We start from the raw sequence: 14475 nt of genomic DNA, 5'->3' as shown, positions 1-14475 counted from the left end.
TGCATAGGCCCAAGAATGGGTGTGTGGTTAAGAGGTTTGCTTTTCACTTATGTGGTTTTAGGTTCAATTTCATTGCAAGGTACTGGGAGCAACTTAAGCTAATTTTTTTCTACTAAGTCTCCACTGCAACCAAAGCTTTCTGAGTGGATTTGGCAGATGGAGACTGAAAGAACCCCATCATATGTGTGTGTGTGTGTGTGTGTGTGGTCTTGTGTTTCATATGTGCATATTCGATTGCAAAAGTGTTGTGTATATTTATTTTAGGTCAGTCTTTTTCTGTGCATGGCATTGCATATTGTTTTACTGACATCATGTCAAGCTGATAGGTAGCACTTCAGTGATACTTTTGAGTAGCTGCTAATTATATGTGTTATATCCTCTACAAAAGAGTAACATGATTGACATTTGCGGTTGCATCTTGGGAGTTGAAGGGTTTTGCTCTTTCATTTATTTATTAGATATTTTGTAGCTATCATCTGCTCTTAGTTGTAAAAGCATAGCATTTAAAATGTGGTCTGATGTAATGGTGATGAGTTTGAGAAAGGCTACACTTCATGTTCATATGATTACCCTCTTCAAAATTACTGGAAACATATCCTTGTATAACCTTTTATGAGTATTTAAAGTGTTTATCTCTCAGGTCCTCATGGAGATATACTAGTCCTGAACTTCTAGGTTTATATGGCAGCTAACAATAATTATAAAGTTCTCAGGCACAGGAGTGGCTGTGTGGTAAGTAGCTTGCTTCCCAACCACATGGTCCTGGGTTCAGTCCCACTGCGTGGCACCTTGGACAAGTGTCTTCTACTATAGCCTCAGGCCGACCAAAGCCTTGTGAGTGGATTTGGTAGATGGAAACTGAAAGAAGCCCGTCGTATATATGTATATATATGTGTGTGTGTCTGTGTTTGTCCCCCTAGCATATATATATATATATAATGAGCTTCTTTCAGTTTCCGTCTACCAAATCCACTCACAAGGCTTTGGTCGGCCCGAGGCTATAGTAGAAGAACTTGCTGAAGGTGCCACACAGTGGGACTGAACCCAGAACCATGTGGTTGGTAAGCAAGCTACTTACCACACAGCCACTCCTGCACCTAATTGTTAAAATGTTTTGTGTATTATGGATGTATAGCTAATTTACTGCAGGTAAACTTTCCTGGTCTGAAGCACGGTTTTTTCATGGCCTCTGAAAAATTACCACGCCCTGCCCCAATCATTATGGACCCCAATTGAGAACCGCTGTTATAATGTATATATGTATGTATATGTGTTTATATATGTGTGTGTGTGTGTTTATATGTATATATATATATATATATATATATATATATATATATATATATGTGTGTGTGTGTGTGTGTGTGTGTATGTATATAAGTATAAGAATGTACATATTGTATATGCACAGATATACTTTTATCTTATACTTGATTCAGTCACTGGACTGCGGCCATGCTAAGGCACCACCTTGACAGGTTTAGTCAAATAAATTGACCCCGTTATTTTTTTTAAAGTCTGGTACTTATTCTATCAGTCAATTTTAGTTGAACTACCAAGTTGCCAGGATGTAAACAAACTAACACAATTGTTAAGAGGTGGGTAGGTGACAAACATAAATGCAAACACACACACACATACATATGACAAGCTTCTTTCAGTTTCCATCTACCAGGTCCATTCACAAGGCTTTGGTTGGTCCAAATTTATAGTAGAAGACATCTGCTCAAGGTGCCATACAGTAGAACTGTATTTGGAACCATGTGGTTGGGAAGCAAGCTTCTTACCATACAGTCATGTCTGTGTCTATAACGAAAATTTGACAGAATTTGAACTTAGTGCTCAAAGTGTTAGGCCAAATATTGTGCTAAATTCTATCAGCCACTCTAACTGACTCTGTGTATGTTTACACAAATGTTAAATTAGGTCATTATCTTTAAGTGGGCTGAAGAATAACAGCAGAACATTTTCTGTGTTAAGAAGATAGCACAAATGAATCTCAGAGGGGAATGAATTTTTGATGATGCATCTGTAATGGCTAATATTTTTAAACTGAAATCTTGCCAGTATCAACACATTTTTGGGAGATAGGAACCTTCCAAGAATGGTAAATTATGTATCTGTGGGTGTTGGCGGTGGTGTTATCTATAACTATTTTCTGTTTCTTTGTTAAATATTTCCTTGTTCTTACAAGTAAATCTTTATAATTTTTACTGTTCTAACCTTGTTTGTTAATCCTGATTGATAAGATCCTACGATCACAGTTGTTCTAGCCATGACCATCCATTTATTTTCTTCCAGGTGTATTGCACCTGGGACTACTTTATCCAATATAGCTTTATGCGATTCGAGAGAGAGACACATTTACTGTTTCTAACAAGACCACTGACCACATTTAGGCTCCCTCGTTTGACCACATTTAGGTTCCCTGGTTTGCTCGGTGTTATCTTGTTTTACACTTTAGTACAATACAAAAAGTGGTAAGCTGGCAAAATTGGTAGTACATTGGATAAAACCTTTAGTGGCATTTCTTCAAACTCTTTACATTCTGAATTCAAATACCCTAAAGTCAGACTATGCCTATGAAATAACTACCAGTCAGATACTGTGATTGATGGAATGGACTCCATCCCTTCACAATTACTGGCTTTGTGCCAAAATTATAAAAAAAAAAAAAATTATTGTGGTGCAATATTAAGTTCCTGGTACATTAAGCCTAGTTTCAATTGTCAACTGTAACCACTTTCATTTATTCTTTGAATGCATTTGGAAATACACAAAAGAGATAATTTCCTATTTTCCCTTCTTCAGCAATCTGAGAATTTGAGTCTATATAAGAAATTATTGCTGATTTTGTATTTTTTTTTAATTATTATTTTTGTACTTGTTATTAATGTTACCTTCGTTGTTATTTGCAGAAACTCTCTTGAAATACTTTAGTCGCTATGGAGAAGTTATTGACTGTATTGTGATGAAAAACAAAGACACAGGATGCTCCAGAGGATTTGGCTTTGTTACATATAAAGACCCAAAATGCGTGGATTTAATTCTGTCTGGAGAACCGCATATCATAGATGGGAGACAGGTAAGCATGCATAGTGTCTACTTTCATTGCTTGTTAGTCATTGTATTCAGGAGAATTATATTGCAGCAGTATTGATATAATGTGAAAGGATAGTAATGTATTTAGTGAATAAGTATTATGTACTTAAAGTGATAGTTGCCTAGAAGTCAAGGCAAGGTCAGGAAAAAATTTTAGAGCTAGCTAGTTAAATCAGATTTCTGAACATTAGATATCATAAATGATGATGCATCACTGTACATGGGCATAGCGACCTAACATCATGCCAGCATGGGAAAATGGATATTATTAAACTGAGTATTATCAATCATTAATTTTTCACAACTTAATTTCCACTTTTGAATGGTACTATTACTCTTAGTCTTCAGAAATCATTTCTTTCCTTCTTTAGTTTCTCTGAATCTCAACAGCAGATTCTTCATATTCTATCTCCAGTGGTAATGGAATTTGTCGATTGCTTCTTTCTCTCTCCACCTCCATAACTTTGAGAGCTGTCATATCAGTTTAATTTATAAAACATTTTTTTAGACCAAATATGATGTGTTTGTTAATTTAAAATACTAAACCACACCCTCGACACTAGTGTTTTTTTTTGTATTTTTATTGTGGCAACGCCTATAATTTGAATATCTTTTTTTTTATGAAATTGAATTTCTTTACAATACCTCCAAAGTATTTTCATTTCATTTTCTCATTACAAAAAAATTATTTTCACCTAGTAGTTGTGGTGTGACTTTGGAATATATGACAAAAAAAAAAAAAAAAAAAAAAAACCCAAATGTAGCCTGTATTTCTTTCACATCAAATATACCATATTCTTGTGTGATTGAGAACCATGGCGTGCAGTGATTACTTGTGTAGATTGCAATATAGCAGATAATTAATATGCTTTGGTTCATATGAGCTTGTTGGTAGTGTCAAAAGTGGAGAAGGGCAAAATCATCAGTATTGTCTGGCCAGACTTGCTTGGACTCATGATTGTGGTCCTCCATCCATCTTCTATGGCATGTGATAATTCCTTTTAGTGATATCCAGCATCATGCATTAACTGAATGAACTCTGCAGAGTAACTAATGTGATTGCAAACACATATGGATGTATCCAAAGTAGGGTGTCATGAACAAGCTCCTTCTTACTTCCCCACCAGCTTCCAGGAAAGCATACCCTTCTCTCTCAAATGATGTCTGATAGCTTACAAAGCTCATTGCATTATCTTTCCAAGACTCTTTCAAAACGGCATGAAGTATACACCTATATATGCAATCGAGCATATTTCAAACCTTCTTCTTATTATCCAGATTCAACCACTGTGCAAATAGTAAACTAGGAAAAGGCAAAGTAAATATGGTTAATGTAAGGTAATTTTAATTCCTTTTGGCATAGGAATTCCCTTGGAGGTGGTTTGTAATAAGTTAATGAAGACTTTGGAACACTCTACAGTTCAAGAAAATTACTGGTAAGAATCAATCAGTTTCAAAAGATTTATGAACAGACTGAGCCTGTGACAAAGTAGTTCTGCATAAAACATTAAAATTATCTTCTCTATACAGCATTTTAACTAATTGCATTTTGTGAACTTCATAGATAAAGACTCTGATTTATAATACTGATGCAATTTATACTTCAAATGTTAGAGAAGCATGTACACATAAAAGTTTTTGGTATGTGTGTATAATCATAGAGTTTTCTTGATTGAAATGAAATGTATGTAAATATCAGAAAATGTTGAGATTTCTTTTTTTAAGTCCCATTGAATATTTTGTTCGGCCATTATTATTTTTTTTTCTTAAATGTTAGAATGCTGATGCAGATGCTAGCTCCTTCATTTCAATAATTAACACTTGAAAGGCAATAGTGAATTTCAACTAATCAACGGCTTTGAACCTCATGCACTGACTTTATTACATTGGTGCATATGATCACAATTTACGTTTTGTTTGATTTTTTTTTCATTAAGGATTTTACTTTAGGAAATAGAATTATTTTTCCTCACCATACCGTCATTCTCCTATTGGAAAATTTATTCCTGTTACATGCAGTATGATGATTAAGTCGTTAAGTTTCATTGGGTGGATTCTTCCAAGAAATGACTGCAAAAACATAAATTACAGTTTTTGTGGCTGAACACTTAAGGTGGTGTTAAGACTTGTGGGCTTAGAATCTATATTATTTTTTGTCTTATATTTTTTGCATGTTTCATTTTATATTCTTATGAAGATACACTTTCTTCACTTTCTACTATTTCTATGTATGTGTGTGAGTGTGTGTGTGTGTGTGAGAGAGAGAGAGAGAGAGAGAGATAGATAGAGAGAGATATAGATAGAGAGAGAGAGTAGCACATTCAAATGATTCCAGCTGGGAAATATGATCAGCCAACATTAAAAGATGATGATCTGATTCTTGCTAATTGACTGATTACTGTTAGAATTAATATGTAGTTGTAAAATACCTTGGAAAATAACTGAATTTTACAGAAACAGTGAAATCCATAATGGCAGAGAAAGCCAGACTTAAAAGAAAAAAAATACAGAAAACAAAAATTCAGGACATAAAAAAAATAAAATGCACCAAATTAGAAGTTATTCTTAAAATCTTATTCCTGATGTTTTTTATATTTTTTCTTTTTCTTGCATGTTGATATTTCTTCTTTCCTCCGAGAGATTTTCATATGAAGTTAGAATGGTCAATATTGATCATTATGAATCTTACCAACTCTACATTTTATTTTGTTTCTTTCCTTATTTCTTCCGCCACATTGACTCACTCACTGGTGTTATATCTGCAGAGTGCTCTAAAATATATATATATATATATATATATATATACGTCCACAGTATCTATATTTCACATCTTTGCACAATTCAAAAGTATGAAAAGCAGAGTTGCGTCGTGTATATCGTCTTGTGCAACACACACCACTCCATTTTGAGATAGAGACACAATTCACACATGAGATTTATTATAGGAAACAAATGTGTAAAACTATCAAATAGATGAATACACAATCAAAAACCACATAAAACAAAACAGAACACAAAATGTAACACACTTGACCTTAACCTTAAGTAATAACACACTACAAAAACACCAAAACCAAAACCTCCTTATTAATAATACACTACAAGTAAAAATTTGAGAACAAGCTACTAATGGCCTGTGTAATGTATAAATTTGAATGTAAAACTGAAAGAGAGGGAGGTGTGGTAAGGTTAGACTTGTTTTGATATTTGCGTGTGCAGATGTAGGGATGGGTAATATAGTTCATTGATTTGATTTTAGTCACAACAGCACTCCCGCAATGAATTCATATGCTGTGGGGTCTCCTGATGAAATGAACACACGAAATATGATCCACCATGGATACTATGGATTGTACTGAAATCATTCCAGGAATATAGACTATGATTGTTAGAAACGTGATTTGTAGAAACATGTATAGTGATGCATTAAAATATTTATAAATTCCAACCATGAATTATTATTATTATTATTATTATTATTATTATTATTATTATTATTATTATTATTATTATTATTATTACTGTATTTATCCTACATTACATTGGCACAGCTCAATACAAGCCCATAAAACTGCTATTGCAAGTTGGTATCATTAGGCTGTAGCCAACATAATAGAAATGGAGCTTTTATATGCATACTAAAAAAACTTTCCCGTAAATGAACTTAAAGGACATATATATGTATATATATTCATGCACACGGGCATAAATATACATACATATGTCCATAGGTACATATATAGTTTACATGTATACATATGTGCATGTATGTGTGTGTATGTATGTATATATGTGTGTATATAATATGCTTCGTCTCATTCTTCATCTTATATTATTTGTTTTCACTCTTCTGAATTTGCTCTTAGTTCCTAAATAATGAGAAATATATTACAGTTATATTTTTCTGCCATTAAAACGATGAGCTGCTTCATATCTTATCCCGTCATAGTGCTTATTAAATGATGACTGGAAATCTTTTGCTTTTTATTTGGATATCATGCAAAATTTATGAAATCTCATTAGTTGTGTGTTCTTAGTAAGCTTATTGTTTCTTTATCTTCACAGAGAATATGGGGAAGGAAATTGAACATGATCATCAGCATCTCCTTAAGTTTTCATATCTCTTCTGTTTTTTTCCTTTTTTTTTGTTGTTGTTGGTGCCTCAAAGTGTTTATTGTCATCTCTCAAAGTTTAGAAGTAGCTATTATTAAATAATAATGATGGTAGAAGAGGCAAGGGGAGTTCAGTGTTTGGTACTGAGGCTAGTTAGTTAAGGAGACTTGTTAATCAAACAAACCGCATCATCTTTGTCATGGTTATGAGTTTTTCCAATTATTATTATTACTGAGAGAGCAGCACACATTATCAAAGTGACGCTGGAATATAAATATACAAAGCCCACCATGACTAGCTATCTCATAAGGGTACACCAGTCACATGCATCACAACCACATGTATGCAACATACTGACCTCATATCAAGATAATCAACACTTGACCATGAAGGTGGGGTCCAGTTAGAATTTTATTCAGGCTGAGTAGCTCCCTGAATAGGTGTTGTTTAAGGATGATGAACAAAACACCCATTTTTCCAAGGGTGAAATATTAAAATCCCAAAGAATTCAACTTCTAGCAGGTCATTATTGATGGTAGAAAGGGACAACTTTCCATGAACTTTCAGAAATATGGGAATAGAATATAAAGATTTGAGAGGCTACCATACTTCATTGCTGTTTATTCTGCCAGAATAGAAAAACTTATGCATTAATGTAAAATACTTACTCGGTACATATCAAAGATAAGTAATGAATACAGAATGAACATTTAGCATAATTATTTAAGTCAGTGGTTCTCAACCATTTTTTTATCTACGAACCCCTTTCATTACTATTTTACTTTGGTGGATCTCCATAGCCATTTGATGTTTAAAAACTAGTATTATAAATCTTCCAAAATTTCTATTTTGCTTTTCTCATATTAACTTGCGTTGACTGAACTATGTAAAACATTAAAGAGAGAAATCTTGCTCTTTCTTGCAATAAATACATCTAAAGGAAAATTTTTTTATGGACCCTTGATATACTACTGTGGGTCCCTAATTTACTATTTTGCTTACGTTAACCCCCAGTCTTACATGGATCCCCAGGGGTATGGACTCTGTTTGAGAACCACTGATTCAAGGTGTAAACACAAAGCTGACACAATCAAATGGAATTAAGGAAGCCAGATGATACGTTGAAGACAGCACATCACAAAAATATATTTTAATTCTCAATACTCTAATTTGGTTTCTCCAAAGCACAAAGATATCTGGATATCTCACTCTGTACTGTGGCTACTGTTTGTATTCTCATACTTTTTATTTGCTCATAATATGCCACTCACCTATGGTCATAAATGTTGGTTAATGATGAAAAGTATACGATTATGAAAATGAGTGGCTGAAATGGGGTTCCTTCATTAGGTCTCTGGAGTAATGTTACTTGACAGGGTGCATAGCTTTGAGATAGGGTTGCCTCTCCAGGTCAAGCTGCTTGTAGAGATCACATCTTTAGAATTATGGACATGTGATTAGAATATCACTGGAAAGAATTGCAAGAAATATTTTTCAAGGTGAGTCAGCTTACAGGTGACCTTAAGGTAGACCAAGAATAAGACAGTTGGATATCCATAATCTCACTTGCTCCTGCTTGGTAATCCAATGGGGAAGTCTAATAATGGATGCTTCTGATATGACCCTATTGCAGAGGTGTTTGAGAACTATGCCCCCCCCCATGACCCTCCCAGTAATGGTGAGTGGAGAAAGTAGATGTGTGAATTGAATTTTTTTCCAGATTTTAAAATCTAAGTTACAGGTGTGCATAATAATAGAAAACTGTTACTTATTTTTCTATGGCCATATATGGGATAGTATAAGATACATGTATTGTCCAAGCCAAACCTATTGTTCCTAGTTAAGTGATGCATGATGAAAAGTTTAAATCACTGGGATAATTTTACATCTTTCTGTGATAGTGATAATACATTAAATGATTATATTTTGTAAGTGTCTCCATTAAATCATAATACACTCGTGTACTTATATGATTGTGTTGCTTGAGGTTGTTTACTATCTTACTGACACATCCAGATGATTTAGAATTAAAATGTAAAACCAAAATGGAAATATCAGAGTGAAGAAATTGACTTGATTTCCGTTTAAATGTTGTAATGTTCTTCTATTTGTGTATACAAGAATATATATTACTTAAGGCTTTGTTTCAATAATCCACTATATACTTATAGCGCAAAAGCATTCCAGCTGTGACTATTCAGTCAATACATATATTGCTTAATGTATGAAATATATAAAGTGGTGAATTGATAGAAGTGTTAGCATGCTAGGCAAAACGCTTAGTGGCAATTCATCCACCTTTACTTTCTGAGTTTGAATTCTGTGAAGGTCGAATTTACCTTTCATCCTTTTGGAGTTGATAAAATAAGTACCAGTTATGCACTGGAGTTGATGTAATCACCTTATCCCCTCTCCTTGACTTCTTGACCTTGTGCATATGGAATATTCTCATTATCATCATCATCATCATCATTTAACATTCAATATCCATGGGTTGGACAATTTGACATGGGTTGGACGGTTTGACCAGAGCTGGCAAGTTGGGGAGCTGCACCAAACTTCAGTCTGATTTGACATGGTTTATACAGTTGGATACCCTTCCAAATGCCAACCACTTTACAGAGTGTACTGGGTGCGTTTATGTGGCACTGCACGGGCACTTTTACATGTTGCTGCACAAGCACTTTTATGTGGCACCACACAAGCACTTTTACATGGAGTATAATGGAATATTCAGGAGGTGGCAGATGCAGGAAAGAGAGCCTCCAATCTAGGGAAATAACGGGATGCACACAAACCAATAAGAATAGACTAGGCTCAATGGAGTTGTGGTCAAAGACAATAGAAAAGTCAAAGAGGGTAAGAGGATGCCAAGAGAAACCTAAAAGTAATCTGGAGGGCTAACGGAATAGTAGACAACATGAGAGAGTGCACTCCAAAGAAGTTCCAGCTAGAATGACATATAGCATAAAGCTTCATCTTCAGCTTCATATAGCATAAACCTCCTACCTTCGAATACAAATATATCTATATGTATGTGTGTGTGTGTGTGTGTATGCATACATCTTTGTGTTTATGTTTACCCCAGCACCACTGCTTAGCAACAGGTGTTGGTGTGTTTATGTCCTCATAACTTAGCAGTTTAGCAAAAGAGACTGATAAAATAATTACCAGGCTTTATAAAAAAATTGCTGGAGTTGATTTATTGAACTAAAATTCTTCAAGGTGGTGCCCCAGCAATCTTATGATTGAAGCCAGTAAAAGATAGAAGTGTCACACACGCACACACACACACACATATGTGTGTGTGTGTGTGTGTGTGTGTGTGTGTGTGTGTGTGTGTGTGTGTGTGTGTGTGTGTGTGTGTAAAGTCTGTAAAGTCACGGTGGGATTTCAAAGCTATTTATTGACGTAACTTGCAATATTACATATTGTATATACATATTGACTAAGAGACCAACTAATAAAGTTTATGTACAGTTTGGTGCAGTTCGGTGTGGCTTCCATTTATTGCCATCTACACATCTAATCAATACTCCAGTTCTTGCTGTACACAACAAAGAGCATCAGGTGTAACAGATTGAACAGCTTCCACTGTTTCTCTCCTTTAGGTGCTCAATAGCAGTATCAAGAACACTACACACATTGCTTGATCACAGAGGCCATGCCTTCCATGCATCCTTTCTATCCATCACTGTAGAGATATCCTATCCAGAAAGTCACAGATAATTCTGCTGTAGTGCAGGAACCTGATCATGTTTACAGACACACTGTATATATCGTCATCATTGTCATCATCATTGTTTAACATAATATTGTTAATTTCTTCTTTATTAAAAAAAAAAAGATGCATGATTTTAAGTGCTGATATTCAAAACATTAAATTCAGGGATTTCTTTTAAAATGAAAAAAATGTAGAATAAAAATATTGGAGGTGTTATAAAAAAAAATCCTCATTTAAAAATTTGTTCTCCTGAAATAAGTTAATGATTTGAGATAGATAAGGTTATTATTATAGATTATTGTTTTTATTTCTCAACACTATCATTAATAACATTTCGTTAACTTAAACTAGTGTTGCTGAAAGTAAGAGATTTCTTTTTTAAAGAAAGAAAAAGCAACTCATTGCAAAAAGTGAACAAAAACACTATGTATTTGAATGTTTGGATGAGAAACTAATCATTCAAAAATATATGTCTGTCCTACGATAAGACCCAAAAATTCCAAATATATAATTACTAGATGTAATGACATATAACACAGAATCATTAATGATCAAATCTTAAAAGTCTGAAGACTGTTTAAAACAAGATAAAACAAAAAAATGACGTGTGATGTATAATTCATATGTTTTGAAATCTTATTAGTTTTGGTTATTCAGGAAAACCAAGGAATTTGTTTTCTTAGATTTTCCACATATTACTGGTACCACTTTTCATTACGATGCTTTTCTTTGAAATCACCATAGAGAAATCTTGTTTAGCCCTTTGCTTCCTATGAAGAAGAAATCATGAATGCATTTTCTGTTATTCTTGACTCTGGTCTGTCTTTTATGCTTCTTTCCACTTGGATTCCTGCTCTTTTGCGCCTAAATTTGAAACCATTATTATAATAATAATAATAAAAATAATAATAATAATAATTATTATTATTATTATTATTATTATTATTATTATTATTATTATTATTATTATTGTTATTGTTGTTGTTGTTGTTGTTGTTGTTGAAGGCAGTGAGATGGCAGAATCATTAACACACTGGATAAAATGCTTAGCAGTATTTCACTTGTCCCTATGTTTTGAGTTCAAATTCCACCGGGGCTGACTTTGCCTTTCTTCCTTTCAGTGTTGATAAATCAAGTCCCAATGAAACATTGGGGTCGATGTACTCAACTAGCCCCCTCCCCACAAATTTAAGGCCTTGTGCCTCCAATAGAAAGGATTATTATTATTATTATTATTATGTTTTTTCTTTTCTTCTTTCAGACATATACATCCATGAGATTGAGTTTGTATTATGTCCCTCCCCCCCCCCCTCCCCCCCCTCCCCCTCCCCCTCCCCCTCCCCTCCCTCCCTCCTCCCCTCCCCTCCCCCTCCCCTCCCTCCCTCCTCCCCTCCCCTCCCCCTCCCCTCCCCCTCCCCTCCCTCCTCCCCTCCCTCCTGTATACATATATGAATATGTGTTTATCTCTCTCTCTCTCTCTCTCTCTCTCTCTCTCTCTCTCTCTCTCTCTCTATATATATATATATATATATATATATATATATATATATAGAGAGAGAGAGAGAGATATGCACACACAAAGCTATATATATTATATGCACTTTGTTTTATGTTTGTATAATTTAATAGCCTTGCATGTAAATTTATTTATGTTTTGGCCACAAACATACTGTTTTAGTACTATAGTTAATGATGTGTTGCCAACAAATTATTATGTTTACACACACACACACACACACACACACATACATGTGTATGTGTTTCTGTATGTGTTCGTAAGAGCAAGGTGTACAGAAACAAAATAAAAGTATTTGGTACTTTGGTGAAGTAGAATTTGTGCGGTATACAGATCAAATTCTCTTAGAATCTAAACAGAGTCAACTGTTTAAAATTCACCTTGTAAAGAATATACGGATACACACACACAGAGTGAAAGAGATGTGCATTAATGTTTATGTGACTATAGACATTTATCTATGTGTTTGTGTGTAATTGTGTGTATGTGTGCATATGTGTTTGTGTGTATATCTTTCTATATGCATATTACACATTCCTTCTATACTTTTGTATATCGTTGTACATTAGTCAGTATTTGTGTGCATGATTGTATGTATTTGTTACACACACAACACGCAGCACACACACAACACAAACACACTTCACACACACATCACACACATCACACACACTCTCTCTCCTCTTCCTCTTCTCTCTCTCATTCTTACACACAATATGTGCATATTGGTTTATCTGCAAATTTCATCATTGCTTTAACGTAACTATTTGCTTTGGCCTTCCTTCATTACTCCGTCTCTGTTTTATCACGTAGAAAGCTGTGTCATGTGCTTATGTCTGTGTTTGATCCACAAATTAGCCCTGATGTTTATTTTCTTCACTGTGTGCAGAGAGTTTGTAATATATTTCAAAGAATGTGTTAGACATTACTAATATGCTGTTAATAAATTCTGAAGTGAATAAATGACTCTAGGTAGCTGTGATGTGTTTTGATTTTTGGAATTTTTTTTCTTTTTCTATTCTACTTGGCAAACTTAGTAACCAACTAATTGAAAACAGTAGTATTATATATAAAACATTATCACCATTATAATCACATTAGTCATGGTGATGATGATGATGGTGATAGCAAATATGATTATTATCATTGCCTTTATCATTATAGTAACCAGCTTCATGAATTCAGTAAATCCATTCTGTTGTGGGTTTCTGTTTGTGTTTGTGCCTATGAAATAGCTGATACTTCTCAGTGTTTCTTCTGTCTTCTGGTGGAAAGAAAATTTGATTTTCTTTTCCAATTACTAACTGTAATTAGGGAAAGTCTGCAGGAGGTGAGTGGAGTAGTATATTTGCCTCAGAATTTGGTAGAAATGTATTAAAATTAATTTGGAGATACAGCAGCAGTAGCAATAATAATAATAATAATAATAATAATAATAATAATAATAATAATGCTTTCTGCTATAGGCACAGGCCTGAAATTTGGGGGAGGGTGATAACTAATAACACTGACTCCAGTACTCAACTGGTACTTATTTTATCAAATAATAATAATAATAATAATAATAATAATAATAATCAGAAACAGAAGGGGTTTATCATAGCAGCCCAAGATCAATGCCTACCTACAAAGAACTACCAGGCCAACATATTAAAGAACGGCAGCTCCCCATTATGTTGTATATGCCAACAACAAAATGAGACCATCGATCATGTTGTCTCCATGTGCAGTCTGCTTGCGCCTACAGAGTATCTCAACAGGCATGATAGAGCTGCACAATATATTCACTGGGTAATATGCAAAAACCTAGACTTGCCCCATGATAAAAACTGGTGGGAACACAAACCACCCCCAGTACTTGAAAATGATCACATCGCACTCCTCTGGAATTTCACCATTCAAACTAACAGAAAGATAGATGCAAATAGGCCAGACATCATACTGAAAGACTTCAGACAAAAATCATGCCTCCTCATTGATATGACTGTCCCAATCGATATAAACGTATCTGTCAAGACCT

At 34.3% G+C, this 14475-nt stretch overlaps 1 protein-coding gene and 1 long non-coding RNA gene across 3 annotated transcripts in view; both read left to right on the top strand.

Moving 5' to 3' along the window:
• Positions 1-14475, top strand: part of LOC106883892 (uncharacterized) — a 461066-nt gene that overhangs the window by 180510 nt on the left and 266081 nt on the right. The window contains exon 2 of one of the 2 annotated variants that reach the window (XM_089349763.1): positions 2919-3085. In XM_089349763.1, the coding sequence (XP_089205889.1) occupies positions 2972-3085 (114 nt within the window). In that variant the 5' untranslated portion in view covers positions 2919-2971. Of the gene's footprint in view, positions 1-2878; positions 3086-14475 lie in introns of those variants that run through there. The other variant, XM_089349761.1, reaches the window with a different exon arrangement.
• On the top strand, positions 3092-6550 carry LOC149136753 (uncharacterized). Its single transcript, XR_016241260.1, has 2 exons — positions 3092-4538; positions 6362-6550. It is a non-coding gene; the product is annotated as an uncharacterized LOC149136753 (long non-coding RNA).

Source organism: Octopus bimaculoides, chromosome 3, assembly GCF_046866305.1.
Source record: "Octopus bimaculoides isolate indiv1 chromosome 3, ASM4686630v1, whole genome shotgun sequence".
In the NCBI taxonomy this organism is placed as follows: Eukaryota; Metazoa; Mollusca; class Cephalopoda; order Octopoda; family Octopodidae; genus Octopus; species Octopus bimaculoides.
This window is presented reverse-complemented; position numbering and strand designations above follow the sequence as displayed.